Source organism: Pan troglodytes, chromosome 1, assembly GCF_028858775.2.
Source record: "Pan troglodytes isolate AG18354 chromosome 1, NHGRI_mPanTro3-v2.0_pri, whole genome shotgun sequence".
Taxonomy (NCBI): domain Eukaryota; kingdom Metazoa; phylum Chordata; class Mammalia; order Primates; family Hominidae; genus Pan; species Pan troglodytes.
Window position 1 is genome coordinate 187,214,705 of NC_072398.2, and position 21,606 is coordinate 187,236,310.

General features: G+C 41.2%; 1 protein-coding gene across 26 annotated transcripts in view; it reads right to left on the reverse strand.

Moving 5' to 3' along the window:
• The window catches only part of ST3GAL3 (ST3 beta-galactoside alpha-2,3-sialyltransferase 3), a 224,899-nt gene that overhangs the window by 178,065 nt on the left and 25,228 nt on the right, over nt 1–21,606 (reverse strand). For 17 of the 26 annotated variants that reach the window (XR_010158522.1, XR_010158433.1, XR_010158474.1 and 14 more), the window contains exon 2: nt 18,003–18,150. Coding sequence is in view for 19 of the 26 variants with exons in the window: in XM_016952333.4 (XP_016807822.2) it covers nt 18,003–18,120 (118 nt within the window). In the remaining 7 variants the exon portion in view is untranslated. 26 annotated transcript variants of the gene reach the window in all.

Here is a 21,606-nt window from a genome sequence, read left to right on the forward strand (position 1 = left end):
CGGGAGGCTGAGGCAAGAGAATTCCTTGAACCTAGGAGGCAGAGGATGCAGTGAGCCGGGACTGTGCCACTGCACCACTCCAGCCTGGGTGACAGAGCAAGATTCCGTCTCAAAAAGCAAACAAACACAATTCCTATTATACATGAGTTTTGTCTCTGAGTTATTTTTTAAATTGGTTACTTTTTCTGTCTTAGCACAACACTACCATTTTTAATTGTATGGCTCTAAGAATATCTTAATATCTGAAAGAGCAAGACCCTCTCCTTTTTACAGTGAGACATAAAGCTAGCCCATACTTTTGGTGTATATACGTACAGATTTCTCTAATGAACTGAGGTTCTGTGAAGACGGCTGGACTCGAGAGAGAGGAAACAGTAAGTTACCTGAGAGTAGACCAAGGCAGGAGCAGGATCTGGGCGGGAGGGGGTACAGCCCTTCCAGGTACAGCAGGAGGGTGTGCCTGAGCATCCTTCAACCCAGCTACAGCCCTCCTAACCCAGGGCACTTATGAATCCTGAGAAGGCTATGATATAAAGAACTGGGATACCAGAGGCCCAGTTAGGGGAATCCCTTCAGAAAGAGCAGCTCATTAGAAGCAGGAGGAACTTTCATCAGGTCAAAGAGGGAGAAAGCCATTGACAAAGGTCAGCAGTCTAGAATAGATTACAGTAACATGAAGTTTAGAACATGACATCAGCAAGGATGGAAAAAGTAGTAGAGAGCAGCAGGGAGGGAACTGAGACCTGTCTGCATTCCTCCCACCATCACATACCCTCTCAGAACAAGTGGTGATTCTCAAAGTATGGTCCACAGCCTACTGATGGGTTCTTACAATGGCCTATAAACTGATCCAAAAATGCAAGTCTTTCTTTGTGACACACGACATGGAATCCACAAACTTTCACTTTTATTTACAATTAGGCCTTACTTAGTTACTAGAAACCCACAAAATAAATTACTGAGTTACAAAAATGTGCTATAGGTAAAACCAAAAATAGCACTTTACTGGAGTGTACTCTGAGCCCTATACCACTATTTCATTAAGCAGTCTGCACACCAGGCAATATTCAACTGCACTGCACAGCAGCTCTAACTCATGCCCACGCGTGTACAGGGTCCCTACAGTTCTCTGGAATATACTCTGTTATCAGTGTGCCATCAGTGCTGTCTTGAATTGGACGTGGTGTGCCACTGTGTTACTGCTTTTAAATTATAAATTTGAGTTAGCTTGGCCATTAGTTCAGTTTCTGTAAATTGTTTAGTTATAACCTTTACAATGAGTACTGATGCATATTTACATCAATAAGATTTCTGACTTAATTTTCCAATTACAAGGTCTCAAGGCATATATGAGTTACTGTTCAAATATGAATAATCTTTTAAAGATTTATACATAATCCTCTAAAATTTGTTTGTAGAGAGACAGTCCATCCCTATCATCCAGTTCTTTCTCTACTGAAAAGTGAAATTAGATGAACAAGAGGTTTTTTGCCTTAAAGTTTGCTGTAGTCAAGAAAACTTGTTGACTGGAGTGGTGGCTCATGCCAGCAGTTTGGGAGTCTGAGGTGGGAGGATCGCTTGAGCCCAGGAGTTCAAGACGAGCCTGGGCAAACATGGTGAGACCCACTCCTACAAAAATATAAAAATTAGCCAGGCATGGTGGTGTGTACCTGTAGTCCCAACCACCACATGGGAGGATGAGATGGGAGGCTTACTTGAGCCCAGGAGGTGGAGGTTGCAGTGAGCCGTGATTGTGCCACTGCACTCCAGCCTGGGACACAGAGCGAGACCCTGTCTGAAACAAACAAACAAAATATTGTGAGGGAATAAGTGAGGAAGAAGAGCCAAGGAAAAAATATTTAGTCTATGAAACAGGTGGGTGAATCAGGGGCTTCAGATATCAAGTATTGTTACTGACAGCACAAACTTTGAAGATAGGAAACCTTTAGTTAAAGCTTTGTCTCTGTTAGTGACCAACCCACTTAAAACTGTTTTCCCACCTGCAAAATGGAACAAGAGCAGTCCCCACTTTACCAGTGTGATCTCAAAAAAGGCATTAACTTGTTGAGCCTCATTAGCCTTACCTGTAAAATGTGGAAATACTATCAAACATACCTAGTAGATTAAATAACATGATGCATGCAAAGCGCTTTAGAACACTGTGAGCTCCAAGCACATAGTTGAATGTTCAAAAAATTTAGGCCGGGTGCAGTGGCTCACACCTGTAATCCCAGCACTTAGGGAGGCCAAGGCAGGAGGATTGCCTGAGGTCAGGAGTTCGAGACCAGCCTCACCAACATGGTGAAACCCTGCCTCTATTAAAAAGACAAAATTAGTCGGGTGTGGTAGCAGGGCCTGTAATCCCAGCTACTGAGGAAGCTGAGACAGGAGAATCGCTTGAACCCAGAGGTGGAGGTTGCAGAGAGCCGAGATCGCGCCACTGCACTCCAGCCTGGGTGACGAGAACCTCCGTCTCAAAAAAAACAAAACAAAACAAAATGTAACCGATTACAACCTCGTAAGGTTGCTAGATTATAACGACCATGAGAGTAGGACAGGCCTATATTCATCTTTCTATCCCAAAGACCTGACACAGAATACGCCAGGAATACTCTAACTGCCAATTAATGTTTACTGCTGTTGATTTTGAGCTTCCTACAAATAAAGTGTGGGATTGACCTATCTGTATACATATGCATTTGAGTGTGTCTCTGTGTGTATGTAAGTGAAAAAGATCATCCTTATATACTTTCCATCTTCATGTAGGAGTACATGAAGATCTACCTTAGCCATTTCAATGGCTGCAGAGTATCTGTCAAATGGACATGCCATTATTTATTTACTCAATCTTTTATTGTTTCCATTTTTTTCTTATAAACAATGCAATGTGCACACCTGTACATATATCTGTGCATGCTTGTTCTGTATTTCTTTAGGAAGTAAAACTGATGGATCAAAAGGCATGTATATTTATACTTTTGAATACACACTATTATATTGCCTTCCAGGAACCCACTTATATTACATAAAAATAATGGCTTACTTATGCATGTACAGGGCATTATAATTCTAAACTCTTTGTCAGCATGAAAGGTACTGTCAATATAGAAGAATAAAATAACAATTACGTACCATCATTCTTTTATACTTTGTATTTCTTTAAAAAACAGTGAGAATATTTTTGTAAATAAACACTAACCACTTATAATTTTCCTTCTGTGAAATTAAGATGTTCCTGCATTTTATAAATTTTTCTATTTAAGTGTTGGTTTTTCCAATGTATACAAGCTCTTTATATATACTAAGAATATCATCTCTCTGTCATATATACCAAAAATATTTTTCCTGGCTTGTTGTTCATCTTAACTTTGCTTAGAATTTCTAGAGAATTTTTTAAAACAGAAGTTTTAATAAAAGATAGCTTTTTTTTTCTTGAGACAAAGTCTCACTCACTTTATCAGCCAGGCTGGAGTGCAGAGGCGTGAGCACAGCTCAGGCATGAACATGGCTCACTGAGCCTCCTAAGTAGCTGAGACTACAGGCGCACACCACCACGCTGGGCTAATTTTTTTTTTTTTTTACTTGTTGTAGAGACAGGGTCTTCCAATGTTGCCTAGGCTGGTCTCAAACTCCTGGGCTCAAGAGATCCTCCTGCCTTAGCCTCTGAATGTACTGGGATTATAGGCATTAGCCACTGTGCTGGGCCAAAAGATAACATTTTTCATTCTTTTATGGTTTGGTATCAAGCTAATAAAATCCCTTTCTCAACCCCAATATCATATTCTTTATTGTTTTCTAGTACTTTAATTTAGTTCTTTATAATTAAATATCTAATCTAGCTGAAATTTATTTTTGTCTAAGGTGTATATTTGTTTTACTTACCTACTGATGGAAATTTAGGTTGTTTCCAGTACCTGGCTATTGTTAATAAAGCTGCCACCAACATTTGTTTACAACTCTTTTTGTAGGCAAAGGTTTTCATTTATCTTGGGAAGTATGAGTTGCTGAGTCATGTACTAAACATCTGCTGAACTTTAAAAGAAATTGCCAAATTGTTTTCCACAGTGGTTGTACCATTTTACACTCCATTTGAAAACACAAGAGAGTTGCTAAGTTGAAGCATGCCAATCTTTAATTTCAGCAATTCTAATGGGTGTGAAGTGGCATTTCACTGAGGTTTTAATTTGCTTTCCCTGACGTCTAATGATGATGAATCTTTTGAGGTGTGTCTTAATCCACTCTGTGTGCTATAACAAAATACCTGAGACTGGGTAATTTATATTGAAAAAAAAGAAATTTATTTTCTCATAGTTCTAGAGATTCTGAAGTCAAAGATCAAAACATTAGCAGGTTTGTTGTCTGGAAAAGCCCCAGTATTCTCTTCCAAGAGGGCACCTTAAAACGCTGCATCCACAGGAAGGGAAAAACACTGTGTCCTCATATGGCAGAAGGCAGAAGGGGCAAAAAGGGACCAAACTCTCTCTGTCAAGCCCTTTTTATAATGGCATTCATTCATTTATGAGGGCAGAGCACTCATGACCCAATCACTTCCCAAAGGGTCCCATCTCCCAACACTGTTGCACTGGGGATTGAGTTTCTAACACAAGAATTTCTGGAAGGGACAAGAACATTCAAACCATAGCAAGGTGCTTATCAGTCATTTGTAATTTTTTTTGTATGAAATATCTGTTCAAGTCCTTTGTCAGTTTCTTTTTGTTGTTCATTTTTTTGTTTGTTTGTTTAAGATGGGGTATCACTGTGTTGTCCAGGCTGATCTTGAACTCCTGGGCTCAAGTGACCCTCCCACCTTGGTCTCCCAAAAGTACTCTGTCAACTCCTTAACTAGGTTGTTTGCCTTCTTATTCAGTTGTAAGAGTTCCTTATATCTTCTGGATCCAAGTCCTTTGCCCAATGTATCTTGTCAATATTTTTCCCAGCATGTGGCTTGCTTTTTATTTACTTGATGGAACGATTTGAAGAGCAGAAAGAATCTCAATGGATACAATTGATAAGTATTTCTTTTATGGTTAATGCTTTTTGTGCTACCACAACAGCATGAAGATTTTCTCCTTTTCTATAAATTTTACGCTTAGGTCTACGATCCACTTAAAATTGATTTTTGTATATGGTGTGAGGTAGGAATTGTGGTTCCTTATTTTTCTATATAGATATCTAGTTATTGCACCATAGTATGTTGAAAAGACTCCCTATCCCACTGAATTATGTTATTACTTTTATCAAAATTCAATTGACTACATATGCATGGTCTATTTCTGGACTCTATTCTGTCTACTGATCTTTCACCAATACTGTATTGTCCTGATTACCACAGTAAGACTTGAAGTGAAGTAGTGTAAGCTCTCTAACTTCTACTTTCCAAAGTCTAGATTCTTTGTGTTTTCATATAAATTTTAGAATCAGCTATTGATTTCTTTTTTTTAAGCCTGCTGAAATTTTAATTAGGATTGCATGAATCTATAGATCAATCTTGAAAGAATGAGGATCTTCACTTAAGGCCAGGAGTTCAAGACCAACCTGGGCAACAACTCAAAACCTCATCTCTGCAAAAATAAAACATAAAAATTAAAAACAGGTCTGGCAGGGTGGCTCACACCTGTAATCTCAACACTTTGGGAGGCCAAGGTGGGAGGACTGTTTGACAACAGGAGTTCAGGACCAGCCTAGGCAACAATGTAAAACCCTGTCTTTATAAATTTTTTTTTTTTAATTGGCTGGGCATGCCTGTAGTCCCAGATACTTAGGAGGCTAAGGCAGGAGGATTGCTTAAGCTGGGGAGGTTGAGGCTGCAGTAAGCTGTGATCCTGCCACTGTACTCCAGCCTGGATGACAGAGCCAGACTCTGGCTCAAAAAAAAAAAAAAAAAAAAAAAAATGGGGGCTGTTTTAACAATATTAAGTGTTCCAATACATAGGCATCATTAATCTCTCCTTATTTAGATGTCTTTATTTAATCTCTTTAGATCTTTAATTCCTCTCAGCAGTATTTTTATAGTTTTCAGTGTAGAGGTCTTGCATATGTTTAGATTTATTTCTAAGTATCTTTTTTTTTGATGCTATTGCAAATAATGTTGTTTAATCTTATTTTCTATTTGTGTGCTTCCAGTATATAGAAACACAATTGAGTTTTATATATTGTGTGATATTGTTATATAGTAAGAAATATATATTTGGTTTCTGCTCCTAGTTCCTGAGACAGGGCTCCTAAATCCCTTGGGATTTCCTGGGTGGTAGCAGCATTTTTTGTTCTAATGAGGTGACTCTTAGTGGGTTCCTGGACAGTCCCTCGGGATGAGGGCTGGTTACCAGGGGAACCAACAATGTGTTTGGAGGGCTAAAAGTTGAGTTTATCACCAATGACCAATGATTTAGTCAATCCTGCATACATAACGAATCCTCCATAAAAATCCCTGAGCTGGCCAAGCATGGTGACTCACACCTGTAATCCCAACACTTTGGGAGGCCGAGGCAAGCGGATCACCTGAGGTTAGGAGGTTGAGACCAGCCTGGCCAACATGGTGAAACCCCGTCTCTACTAAAAGTACAAAACTTAGCCAGAGGTGGTCGTGGGCGCCTGTAATCCCAGCTACTCGGGAGGCTGAGGCAGGAGAATTGCTTGAACCTGGGAGGCGGAGGTTGCAGTGAGCCAAGATGGTGCCACTGCAGGCTGGAGATAATACTCCAGCCTGGGCAACAGAGTGAGACTCCATCTCAAAAAAAAAAAAAAAAAAAATCCCTGAGCTATGGGGTCTGCAGAGTTCCCAGACCGTTGAACACGTGGAGGTGCTGGAGAGTGGCATGCCTGGAGACAGCATGGAAGCCCTGGGCCCGTTTCCCCATCCTTCACCCCAGGTATCTCTGCCTCTGGCTGGTTTGTTTGTTTGAGATGGAGTCTCACTCTGTCGCCCAGACTGGAGTGCAGTGGCATGATCTCGGCTCACTGCAATATCCACCTCCTGGGTTCAAGCGATGCTCTTGCCTCAGCCTCCCGAGTAGCTGGGATTACAGGCACGTGCCACCATGCCCGGCAGGCTAATTTTTGTATTTTTAGTAGAGATGGGGTTTCACCATGCTGGCCAGGCTGGTCTCGAACTTCTGACCTGGTGATCTGCCCGCCTTGGCCTCTCAAAGTGGTAGGATTATAGGCGTGAGCCACTGTGCCCGGCCTCATTTTTTTGTTTTAAGTTTTTATTGTGGTAAGATATATGCAACATAAAATTTACCATTTTAGGCCAGGCGCAGTGGCTCACGCCTGTAATCCTCGCACTTTGGGAGGCTGAGGCAGGTGGATCACTTGAGGTCAGGATTTTGACACCAGCCTGGCCAATATGGTGAAACCCTGTCTCTACTAAACATCCAAAAAAAATTAGTCAGGCATGGTAGCACACACCTGTAGTCCCAGCTACTTGGGAGGCTGAGGCAAAAGAATTGCTTGAACCCAGCAGGCAGAGGTTGCAGTGAGCCGAGATGGCACCACTGCACTCCAACCGGGGTGACAGAGTGAGACTTGTCTCAAAAAAAACAAAAACTAGGCCAGGCGCAGTGGCTCACGTCTGTAATCCCAGCACTTTGGGAGGCCAAGGCAGGTGAATCACAAGGTCAGGAGATTGAGACCATCCTGGCCAACATGGTGAAACCCCATCTCTACTAAAAATACAAAAAATTAGCCAGATGTGGTGGCGGGCTCCTGTAGTCTCAGCTACTCGGGAGGCTGAGGCAGGAGAATGGCATGAACCCAGGAGGCAGAGCTTGCAGTGAGCCGAGATTGCACCATTGCACTCCAGCCTGGGTGACAGAGTGAGACTCCATCTCAAAAAAAAAAAAAAAAAATTACCATTTTAAGTTTACACATCTGTGGCATCAAGTACATTCACACTGTTGTACATCCATTACCACCATGCAGCCCTAGAACTCTTTTCATCTTATAAAACCGAAACTCTGAACCCATTGAACTCTCCGCTCCCCTCTGTTCTAGCCTCTGGCAGCCATGTTTTACTTTCTGTCTCTATGAATTGACTACTCTAGGAACCTCATGTAAGAGGAATCTTACAGTATTTGTCCTTTTGTTACTGGCTTACACATTTAACATGATGCCTTCAAGGTCCACCCATGCTGCAGCATGTGTCAAAATTTCCTTCCTTCTTTGGGACTGACTAAATATTTTTTAGTATTCCATTTTATTTCTTCTGATAGCTTCTCAGATATAGTCATGCATCACTTAACGACAGGGATATATTCTAAGAACTGCGCTGTTAGGCAATTTCGTCGTTGTGCAAATATCATAGAGTGTATTTACACAAACCTAGCTAATATAGCCCACTGCACATCTAGGTTAGATGGTATAGCCTATTGCTCTAGGCTATAAACTTATACAGCATGTGATTGTACTGAAATACTGTAGGCAATTGTAACACAATGGTATTTGCGTATCAAAACATATCTAGGTCAGGCGCAGTGACTGATGCCTGTAATGCCATCACTTTGGGAGGCTGAGGCAGGTAGATCATTTGAGGTGAGAAGTTCAAGACCAGCCTGGCCAACATGGCGAAGCCCTGTCTCTACTGAAAATAGAAAAATTAGCTGGGTGTGGTGGCATGCACCTGTAGTCCCAGCTACTCGGGAGGCTGAGGCATGAGAATTGCTTCAACCCAGAGGGCGGAGGCTGCAGTAAGCCAAGATCATGCCACTGCGCTCTGGCCTGGGCTACAGAGCGAGATTCTGTCTCAATCAATCAATCAATCAATTAATCAATCAAACATATCTAAACATAGAAAAGCTACAGTAAAAATATGATATTATAATCTTACGGAACCACTTTTGCATATGTGGTCTGTCACTGACCAAAATGCTGCTATGCAGTGTATGACTGTTTGTCTCTTTTTGTTGTGTTATTTAAGTAGTTGTTCTAGAGCTAACAATACTCATCCTTAACTTATCAGAGTCTATTTAGAGTCAGTATAATACCTCTTCAAATCTGACATTTCATATTTATTACTTTACCCTTTCCTTTTCTCACTTTATATAAAACATTCTTGTTTCCCACTTACTTCCTTTTTCACAAATATAACCTTGTACAGTAAAATTACATTTACCCATCCCCCATCCCTTATGCAAGTGTTGACATATCTTTTACCTCTACATATGTCCAAAATCTCACTTTATTGGGTTATTATTTTTGCTTTAAACAATTAGTTGTCTTTTATGAAAGTTATGAGAAGAAGGAAAGAGAGTCATATTTGCCCACCATTTACCATTTCCAGTGGTCTTAATCTTTCCTGTATAGCCCAGTTGGCCAGGCTGATTTCAAACTCCTGACCTTAAGTCAGCCCTCCAAAAGTGTTGGGATTACAGGCATGAGCCTATTTTTCTTTCTTTCTTTTTTTTTTCTTTCTTTTCAAACACACTTTCACTCTGTCACCCAGCCTGGAATGCAGTGGCACGATCTTGGCTCACTGCAACCTCCGTCTCCCGAGTTCAAGTGATTCTCAGGCCTCAGCCTCCCAAGTAGCTGGGATTACAGGCGCATGCCATCACGCCAAGCTAATTTTTGTATTATTATTAGTAGAGATGGGGTTTCACGGTCTCAAACTCCTGACCTCAGGTGATCCCGCCTGCCTCAGCCTCCCAAAGTGCTGGGATTACAGGCATAACCACCACGCCAGGCTATTTTATTTTATTTTATTTATTTATTTATTTATTTATTTATTTATTTATTGAGAGGGAGTCTCGCTCTGTCCCCCAGGCTGGAGTGCAGTGGTGCAATCTTGGCTCACTGCAAGCTCGCTCTTTATTTTTTAAACGAGAAGTTTATTTAAAGAAGATGATGCCGCCAGGTGTGGTGGCTCACGCCTGTAATCCCAGCACTTTGGAAGGCCGAGGCGGGCAGATCACCTGAGGTCAGGAGTTTGAGACCAGCCGGGCCAACATGGTGACACCCCGTCTCTACAAAAATTAGCTGGGCATGATGGCGGGTGCCTGTAATCCCAGCTACTCGGGAGGCTGAGGTAGGAGAATCGCTTGAACCCAGGAGGCGGAGGTTGTAGTGAGCTAAAATCACTCCACTGTACTCCAGCATGGGCGAGAGAGCAAGATTCTGTCTAAAAAAAAAGAAGAAGATGCTTGATTTGAAGGAAAAACTAGGATTCATTTTTAAGAGTAATTATCCCTCCTTAAAGACAGACTTCTCTATATGAAACACCTACATACAAAAAATTGTAAAACTGTCTTTGGTTTTATGATGATAAATAAAAAACATTAAAATTCTCCAATCAAACAAGGTATGCAAGGATTTTTCATGTTGGCTTTTTTGTTGAAATAGTGAGAGGAAATTAACTTACTGGAATATAAAGATAAGCATGCCACTAATGGAGAAAGAGTATTTTCACAGAACCAGTATCTTTCCCCATCCCATATCCATTTGATGGTAATCAAAACATACCATTGGCCATTTTGTTTTTTTAAAAGTACAATATGTGTGTGTACACACACCACTTACTCTACATGTAATATAGGAATGGGGGGGAATGAAAGAATAGAGAATACTATACTGTAGTAGTCAGGATGTGGCAGAACCAAAGTGCAGTTTTCTAACTGAGAATGTATTGTTGCTCTGTAATAACGGAGTTCTGGACTAAAGTAGCAGGTTCCTTTGTAGTAGACACCTGTCTGCTACTGGAACATGGCAATGGTACTTTCATCTTCCACTTCCAGGTGTGCAGGTGTGCCTGTTTCATGGATTGGCCACCTGTCAAATGGGAATCTGATCTGCCTCACTGACAGACCCTCTCATTCACAATAAGCTTTCATTAGTTTACTAAATGGTGTATCCCTCTTAATCTTAAACTGCACCACAGAACCAATCTGCCCCACCACCTTCAAATTAGTATGATCGTTGCTCTTAGTGTTGACACCTCTCTTGGCATTTCATGGGCCACAGGGAACACCAGAGATATCAGTTGCTGCTTCACTAAAGAGGCACCAGGTCCACACCAAATGAGCTCATCAGCAGCACCAGCAGCAGCCTCTCCTTATTTTTAGATTTCAGAAGTCTAACTATGATGTACCTAGGTTTTTTCCCCCAATATTTATCTTTCTTGGGGTTGGCTCTATAAGGGGGCTCTGTTTTGGATCTGTAAGTCAATGGTTTTCATCAAACTTAGGAAGTTTTCAGCCATTATTTATTTATTTTTCCTTCAGATGAGTAAGTATGGGAAATTAATTTTCAAAAAATAAAATGTTATTTTTTTTCCTGCCCAATTGTCTTTTTTTTTTTTGAGACGGAGTCTCGCTCTGTCACCAGGCTGCAGTGCAGTGGTGCGATCTCGGCTCACTGCAAGCTCCGCCTCAAGCAATTCTCCTGCCTCAGCCTCCCAAGCAGCTGGGACTACAGGCACGTGCCACCAGGCCCAGCTAAATTTTGTATTTTTAGTAGAGACAGGGTTTCACCATGTTGGCCAGGATGGTCTCGATCTTTCTTTCTGTGGTTCAGACTGGATAATTTCCATTGTGTTCTCTTCAAACTCATGGGCTTCTTCCGTTTTATGTAATCTGCTGTTAAGTGAAACTTCCATTTCAGTTACTACACTTTTCAGGTCTAGAATTTGCATTTGGTTCTTTTTTATAGATTCCATTTCTCTGCTGAGACTACTCATTGTTCACTACTGTATTTTCCTTTAATTATTTAAATATATTCATAATAGTTACTTGGTCTGCTAAGTGCAACACTGAGGCCATCTTATCCATAGATTTTTCTTCTTGAATATGGATATTCTCCTGTTTCTTTGCATGTCTTAGTAACTTTTTTTGAACATTAGCCACTGTGGATATTACACATAAAAACTATGAATACTGTTATCTTCCTATGAAGAGTGTCAATTTGTATTTTAGCAGATAGTTCAATGACTACCTGACGGCCCTGAATTTGTGTGGTCTTGATTTTATGCATCATGAGTGTGGATCTGAGGAAAGCCCATGGCATTTTTGACCTCTCTTGATAGGACTCAAACTTCGAAATCTGTCTTACTGGGGGTTGGCTTTAGGCCTTGTTAGGGCGGGTCTACGGTAGATCTTATTCTTGGGTAAGATCTTTCTTCATAAGGCATGGCCTGTCTGGGGTCTCAGCTGGACGCCAGGGGTGTTAACAAAGCGTTAATGAGATCTTTCTACTGGTAGGGCTGGACCATCAGCGTTCCTGGCATTGCTTTCACCCCAACAGGACTTGACCTCTAGTATCTCTTTTCTATTCATCCTGTACCAGCTGCTCTCTATATGGTAAGCTTCAGGTGGCTTCACCCCATGTATAAATAATAGGCCACTCCTTAGCTTCAGCCTCACAGGAATGCCCCCACGGACTTCTGAGACCCTCTTGCTGAACAATTCCCTACCCTATGATGGTCCACCCCACAGATTCCAACTGCTTCAGCTGCCCAAACTCTGACCTCTGCCTCTTCAGCTCAGGGGAAATCATCACAGCCTGTTTAGACTCCACTCACAGAACAGGGTTGGGAAACCGTCCTCAGACAGAAAACTGAGCAAATGTGGCGCTCACCTCGAGTTTTCCTTCTCTTAGGAACTGAAATTTTACGCTGCCTATTGTCTACAGGCTGACACAATTGCTTCATTTCTTTTGTCCAGTTTTATAGCTTCCTATAGAGAGGAGGCTAGTTCTGATACCACTTACTTCCTTACCATGGGAAGCAGAGTACCTCCCTAAGCCAGAGGCCAGAAACACGGCCAGAAATGCCAGCCTCCTCTACATTTTTAAGACAGAAAACTAAGAGTTAATACAATGTCCTATGTCTATTAAACTCACTTCAACCTGTCCTCCTAATAACAGATCCAACTTCCGCTTATGTGCCAGAGAGTATTCTCCAGGGCAATCAGATCAACAATGTGTACTTTATAATTTGAATGCATATTTTATAATTTATCTGGTTATAATCTTTTATAAATATGAGGAAGAACACAAAGGGAGCTGTAATAATTGATAAACACAGTAGCATGAATTTAATTTTTAAAACATTTTTGAGACAGGGTCTCACTCTGTCACACAGGCTGGAGTACAGTGGCGTGACCACAGCTCACTGCAGCCTTGATTGACTTCCTGGGCTCAAACGATCCTCCCACCTCAGCCTCTCGAGTAGCTGGCACCATAGACATGTACCACCACATTCAGCTAATTTTTTTTAATTTTTCTGTGGAGACAGGGTCTCCCTATGTTGCCTAGGCTGGTCTTGAACTCCTGGGCTCAAGCAATCACTTGAGCCAGGCCTAGGCACTTCAGCCTCCAAAAGTGCCGAGATTATAGGCATGAGCCACCTCACCCAGTCATGAATTTTTAAAGGTCTCACAGCACAGGAAACTAATCCTATGAAAGATCTACTTTATTAATTAGAAATGAATTTCTTTCCTTCTTTCCTTCCTTCCTTCCTTCTTTCCACCCTCCCTTCCTTGCTCCCTTTCTCTGTCTCTCTCTCTCCCTCTTCCTCCCTCCCTCACTCCCTCTCTCCTTCTCTTTCTCTCTCTCTGTCTCTTTCTTTCTTGAGACAAGGTCTCATGCTGTTGCCCAGGTTAGAGTACAGTGGCACAATCATAGCTCACTGCAACCTTGAAATCCTGGGCCTAAGTGATCCTCCTACCTCAGCCTCCTGAGTAGCTATACCACATGCCGTACACGTGTGCACCACTATGCCTGGATAATGTTTTTTAATTTTTTTGTAGAGACAAGGCCTCGTGACATTACCCAGGCTGGTCTCAAACTCCTGGCCTCAAATAATTCCCCCAGCCTCAAGAAATCCTCCCTCCTCAGTCTCTCAAAGTGCTGGAATTCCAGATGTGAACCACCATACCCAGCAGAAATAAGTAAAATTTTAAATTAATAAAAATATGCAAGGCTTCCATGAAATGAACCATTGTGAAATAAGGGCTATTGCAAAGAGGCAACTACCCGACTCCTATACAAGGTACTGACCTAAATAAAGCATCAGAGCAAAGAGAAATAAGTCTTTTTTTTTTTTTTTTTTTTTTGAGACTGAGTCTTGCTCTGCGGCCCAGGCTCACTGCAACCTCTGCCTCCCGAGTTCAAGCGGTTCTCCTGCCTCAGCCTCCCAAGTAGCTGGGACTACAGGGGCGCGCCACCACACCTGGCTAATTTTTTGTATTTTTAGTAGAGACGGGGTTTCACCATGTTAGCCAGGATGGTCTCGATCTCCTGACCTCATGATCCGCCCACCTCGGCCTCCCAAAGTGCTGGGATTACAGGTGTGAGCCACTGTGTCCAGCCAAGAAATAAGTCTTTTATCTTCATTTTGGAGATGAAGAAACAAGCACACCCAACTCCTTCTAACTCCAGATACTGGTGATTTGTTCATTAATTAAAATATATATTAAAAATATATGTATGCATACATATTTTATCATACTACATGTATAATAATTCTACACTACTTTTTAAAACAGGTTGATAACTAGACTATTTTCATACTTGAAGCTTTTCACATTAAGCATTTGACTCAAGTCTTGGCAACCTGACCAAGCCTAGGTCACAAGTGTCTCTAAACTACCCAAGACAAAGCAGTTTGTAGCCCTCTACAATACACCTTGGAATTAATGAAAACATAAATTTTCTCTCTGGAAGGAATCCTATGCTCCAACACAGCATTTCACACAGATTGCTCTTTTAGAACTCAATATATTATAATAATTGTTTTGTTTTGTTCTCATATTATAGGCTAAGAGTATGAAGGCCTATGTTCATCTTATATCCAGTTTACCCAGAACAGTACATGGACCATAATAAGAACATACTGCTTACTGAATGAATAATTTAATAATAAAAACTCTAGCCTCAGGCCAAGTGCAGTGGCTCATGCCTGTAATCCCAGCACTTTGGGAGGCTGAGGTGAGAAGACCACTTGAGCTCAGGAGTTTGAGACCAGCCTGGGCAATATGGAGAAACCCCATCTCTACAAAAAAATTTTGAAAAATTAGTTGGGTGTGGTGGTGCACACCTGTAGTCCCAGCTACTTGGGAGGCTGAGGTAGAAGCCCAGGAGATTAAAGCTGCGGTGAGCCAAGATCACACCACAAAACTCTAGCCTGGGTGACAGAGTGAGACCCTGTGCCAAAAAAAACCAAAAACCAACTCTAGCCTCTTCCCCCTGCCATGAAGAAATTCCAATAGATTATCTGAGTAATTTATTAATATTCTAAACATTAAGGAAAAATAATGCTAAAGACATTTATTTTTCTAACTTGGGATTGTCCTCAACCTCCTCAGATGAAAGGCATACAAACTCTTGATTACACAGCCTCTCTGAAGCCTCAGTTTCTATATCTGTAAAATGAGGATAATAATAACCAATAAAAACTATGAGGATCAAATGAGATTCCGAATATAAAGATCCTGCTATCTTACGGACATATAGTAGATATAGTAATCAATAAATTACTATTTCATCTTATCATCATCAGTATTATTAAAACACAGCCTAAATTTCACAACATAACAGTCTTCGGGGTTGTGACGCTCCTTCAGCTTGACTCTAAGTAAAGGGCTCCTCTCTGGCAGGGCGCAGTGGCTCATGCCTGGAACCCCACCACTTTGGGAAGTCAAGGCAAGCAGACCACTTGAGCCCAGGAGTTTGAGACCAGCCTGGGCAACATGACTAAACCCCATCTCTACAAAAGACACAAAAATTAGCCAGGAATGGTGGTGTGAGTCTGTGGTCCCAGCTACTTCGAGAGGTTGAGGTAGGAGGATCGCTTGAGCCTGGCAGGTCGAGGCTACAGTGAGCTATGACTGCACCACCGCACTCTGGCCTGGGCAACAGAGTGAGACCTCATCTCAAAAAAAAAAAAAAAAAAAAAAAAAAAACAAAGAGGACCCGTCTGATTTAGTAAGCCATGCAGGGTGGGTCCTATTACTCTGTTCTCTGATATTACAGCACATAAAATAGTATGCTTTGGTCAGATGGTCTAAACAACCTATTCAAAGCCAAACATCTAAAAGGCTTAGGAGTCAGAATAGAAAAGCTATAAATACTGGTTAGTCAGCTAACAATTAATGGAAAGGACAGCAGATAACTAGCAATAAACTTCTGAAGCCTACAGCCCAAGTGAATAGCAGCTTGTCACCTTCAAACCTAATAAGCCTCTCTGTCTTCTTTTGATAACTTTCTCTCTTTCCCTCCTTTTCTTTTCACACCCCCTTCCTGACACTCTCTACTATTACTTCTCTGAGCCCCTTTCTCTCTCTCTTTTTACCAGGTAGAATATTAAATTAAGTCTTGCCTTCAGTATTTATTATATTTTTCAATAAAATAATGAACATAGGTTTTAAAGACAGGAATTGAATTCCAGTTCCAACAATATAACCTTGGTAAATTAAAGTGTTTCAGTTTGCTCAACTGGAACATGGGGATAATAATGGCATCTTCACAAAACTGCAGTAAGAATTACATTAAATGAAATTATATTTGTAAATTGTCTAGCCTAATGCCTGAAACACAATGAGTCTTCCATAAAGTTAATTCCCTTCCCTACTGATCTAGGAAAATCTTATCTGATCCTTGGTTATATCTTCTACAGGTCAGCAGCTCTTAGCGGAAAAGGAGACCCTTGTTCTTCACACACATTTCCATCTATATTATTGATACAGATGGATCCACCACTACCAATACAGACAATGAATGCCTCTAAATACAGAATTCTGCATTTCACTGATACAAACACTCCTAAACCTGGGTAGTCTCCTTGGTTTTAAAAATAAGTCAGTGCAGAGAAATTTAAGTAAACTTTTGAAACACAAGTAATTAGTGATAATTATAAGCTAAGCATTTAAAAGGCACTTAAATATTCTATATAAAACAGTAAATTAAGGATATAACACTATATTTTAAAAACTGGCTTGAAACTGCCTCAGTAGTTTGAGCCATGGGAGAAATAAATGAGCTACTTCACTGTAATACTTCCCATGTTAGGGTCTTACAACAACAGCAGGCCAATTGCCCGTTGCTTCTTCCCACTCACTGCAGCTCACTTTCACCTCGTACCTAGAGAGTGACTCTCTTCTCAAGTGAGTTCTATACTGGTATCTGGTAGATGTTAGTAAAAATAGAACTATTTTAAGAGAAGACATATCACTGCAGGTCAAAACAGGCCACTCTGTTCTGATTTTATACTATTTCCCACACCAAGCTCAGATAACAGTCAGACAAAATAACCAAAAAGAAAACCACTATGGTCACTGTGTGATATTTCAAGCTACAGCCAAGAAAACAATGTGCAAAGGATGGTGCTGATCAACGTAAGCCCTTCAACTGCAAGCCTAGAACCAAAACACAGGCCACATCAGGTAAACAGAAACCAAACCAGTGGGATTCAGGCCATGTGGAAAACACTATGTAACACATGAGACAAAGTGCACAAAGAGAAGAAAAAAATTAGGAGTTACTGGGTAGGGAAAATAAGCCATTATTGTAGCCAGGTGCAAGTTCAATAGCAGCAACGGCTACAAAGATTCAGTAGACAACGTTTCTTTAGGGAAAACAAAACAGAGACAATATTATGTTGAAAATTCAACATAAAGATGAATGTTTTAAGGGCAGATGGAAACCAACTTCAATACTAATCCCTAAGGCAATAAATGGCAAAATAGAGTGGCAATATGCTACGGCAATTAGATAGAACAAAAGCGTTCAAGAACTAGAAGTATGAGTATAGTTTGGGTTTTTATTGAAGAATAGCACATTCTCACCAAGTTTGTAAAAGGAACTGAGATTTGTCATGGCATGCAGTTTTTAAAAAACATCAAAGTTCTCAGCCTATACCAGCTAAAATGGCAGGCAATTTCTAGGCCAAAGTCCCAGAAATGTTCAGTTTACTCTCATTGCCCATCTCTGAAGAATATGAGACGCAGCCACACGAAAAACCAGTAACTGACCTGCAACAGGCTTCTCCTGGGGTGAGCTAGAGTGACTATACTTACTGGAGTCCTCCTCCCACTGGAGTAAGTGTAGCTTCCACGCAGAATAATACAAAAATCCCAGTACCAGAAAGAGGCAGAGGGCTAGCAGCAGATTGCGCACAAATACCAAGAGTCCCATCTTCACATGATTTACGATTTCCTAAATGACCTAGAAAAGAAAAAGTTTAGTTCTTAAAAGACAAAGCACTCATCTTATTGATATATTCTCTCTTAAAGTATCTATAGAGAGAATTTCCAAATGAAGAATAACTTAGAGTTATCACTTTCATATCATGGCATCTTCTAACCTGCTCATCCCCATCTCAAAAAACAGCTTCATCATCAGCCAGCGCCTAAGCTAGAAAGCAGCAATCATCTTTGCTTCCCCACCCCAGCCGCCGACATCCAGTCCCTGACTAGTTCTGGCAATTCCAGCCTCCCAGATATTTTTCAAATCATAGCCCCTTCCCATGATCACTACCCTAGATTGTGTTATCACAGCATTCCCACAAACACGTTTCCCTGCCTTCAAATTTACATTCTCCAAATCCATTTCCACATGGCACAAGAAGTCTTTTAATAACACAAAATCTGACAATATCCCTGCTTAAACCCCTTTGCATTCGTTCTCTACTGCTGCTGTGGCAAAGTGTCACAAACTTAGCAGTTTAAAACAACACAAAATTATCTCAGAGTTCTGAAGGCCAAAATCTGGATATGGTGAGGCTCAGCTGGATCCTTGCTTAGAGTCGCACAAAGCCAAAACCAAGGTGCTGGTAGGGCTGTGTTCCCTTCTGGAGGCCCTGGAGAAGAATCCACTTCCACGCTCACTCAGGCTGTTGGCTGAATTCAGTTAGTGCAGCTGTAGGGACAAGGCCCCTGTTTCCCGGCTGGTTATCTGCCAGGGGCCAGCCTTCAGGCCTACAGTCCTTTTCATGCTTTCCATGTGGTCCCCTTCAGGCTCTCTCACTCTTTGAATCTCTCCAAATTCCCCCTCCGCCATATCTTGCTTCTCTTCCAGCTGGAGAAACTTCTTTGCTTTTTGGGGCCCATGTGATTATATTAGGCCCACCTTAATAATCCAGGATAATCTCCCTATTTGAAGACCCAAAACCTTAATTATATCTGTGAAGTCCCTTGTGCCATGTCGAGTAACAAATTCATAGGTTCCAGGGATTACAGTGTGGATATCTTTAAAGAGCCATTCTGCCTAACATAGCTTTCATTCAATTCTCAACTCCTCTGAATAAAGTAATTGCTCCTTAAAGCCTAGCGGCTTCTGACTGAGCCTCGATTTACTCTCCAATCCATCTCCTGCTTCTCTCAACCTCATTTGTGCCCTATGCTCTAGTCATTGTACTTTCTATTCATTGAACGCTGCCTTGTTTCTATCCTCAAGGTCTGTCTGGAATTCACCCACCCTGCTGCTGTACCTGCTATGCATCCTTTGATGTAAAAAGGATGCATAGCAGGTACACCTTAAATGTAAAATGTAACATTGGCCAAGAAGACTGCCCTGGGTCAGGCCCTCAACCAAACCCAATCAGATATCTCAGCCACAAAATGACAATGACATAACAGAAAAAAATGATGTATAAATATTAATAATGGTGTGACAAAACATTATAATTTACAGATAATTGTCCACCTAGGAAAGCCAAGAGAATATACTAAAAAATCATTAGAATAGGAAGTTCAATAAAGTAGGTGATTATGATTATAAGATTAATTTACAAAAATCAACACATTCTTAAAAACCATACCAGCAATAACCAATGAGAAAATGTTAGGTGGGCTGGGCACAGTGGCTCACGCCTATAATCCCAGAACTTTGGTAGGCTGAGGCAGGAGAACTGCTTGAGCCCTGGAGTTTGAGGCCAGCCTAGGCAACATGATGAGATCCTATCTCTACAAAAAGAAAAATTAAAAAATTAGCCAGGCCTAGTAGTGTGCATCTGTGGTCCTAGCTACTCAGGAAGCTGAGGCAGAAGGATCCTTTAAGCCCAGGAGGTTGAGGCTGCAGTGAGTTGTGAGCGTGCCACTGTACTCCAGCCTGGGTGACAGAGCAAGACCCTGTCTCAAAAAAAAAAAAAAAAAAAAAGAAGAAGAAGAAGAAGAAAGAAAGAAAGAGAAGAAAGAAAAGAAAACATAAAGTGAAAAAATTCCATTCATGATGGCAACAAAATCTATAAAATAACTAAAAATAAACTTAGCAAGAAATGGGCAAGACTTTCACCAAAGAACATAAAATATCTGAGTAAATAAAGAGACAAAGGAGGTTCTTTTTTTTTACACCCCGAGATGGAGTTTCCCTCTGTCGCCCAGGCTGGAGTGCAATGGCACGATCTCGGCTCACTGCAACCTCCACCTCCCCGGGTTCAAGCGATTCTCCTGCCTCAGCCTCCCGAGTAGCTGGGATTACAGGCACGCGCCACCACACCTAGCTGATTTTTTTGTATTTTTAATACAGATGGGGTTTCACCATGTTGGCCAGGATGGCCTCCTGACCTCGTGATCCGCCCACCTTGGCCTCCCAAAGTGCTGGGATTACAGGCGTGAGCCACCACGCCCGGCGAAAGAGGTTCTTAAGTGAGAAGATTCAATTTGAAATATGTCAGTTTTCCTGAAATGTGAGTTTTCTATAAATTCAGTTTCATTCCAGTCAAAATCCATGAATTTTTTGAACTTGGATCTAAAGATAATCTGAAGAGTTCATGCCCAAGAAGGGCCAAGAAATTTCTTAAAATGAAAAATAATGGGATGAGAATCTGCCTTGCCAGATATCGAACCAACTCAAAGCTATAATTACTAAGGTAGATAGGTACTGGCAGAGGAAAAAACAGGTCATTGGAAGAGAACAGAGTCTAGAAATATGTTATCTCAAATAGAGAAAGAGATACATATACACACACATACGAATGAGTTTACTTTATACATATAAATGTACTCAATTTACTCTACGCTAAGCATGTACATATAAAAATGGGAGAAAGGCCTGACAGGCTATACAGCTGTTAGCATGCTTACCTGTAGGGAATAGGATGGGATGATGAGAAGCAGGTGAGACTCGGAGGACTTTTACTTTTCCCTTTGTACACTTCTGAATTAAATTTATTTGTCATAGGGCCTAGCATGGCAGCTCAGACCTGAGAGGCCGAAGCAGGAGGACTGCATGAGCCCAGGAGTTCGAGACCAGCCTGGGCAAGATGATGAGATGAGACCCCCATCTCTACAAAAAATTTTAAGATTAGCTGGACATGGTGGCATGTGCCTATAGTCCCAGCTACTTGGGAGGCTGAGGCGGGAAGATTGCTTGAGCCCGCCTCAAGATTGCTTGAGGAGTTCGAGGCTGCAGTGAGCTATGATCATGCTACTGCACATCAGCCTGGGCAACAGAGAGATGCTGTCTCTTAAAAAAAAAAAAAAGTATTTTTTATGAAGTCACAAGTACTGCCTCCATTAATTTTTTACTATTAAAAAAATCAAACAACACATTGTAGAAATGTAAACTGGTAGACTCCTTTGGGAACAATTTAGAAGTATCTATTGAAATTTATAATATTCATATACCTTAACCCAATCTATTCCTATGACTTTTTTCTCAAACAATACTCCAACAAATATT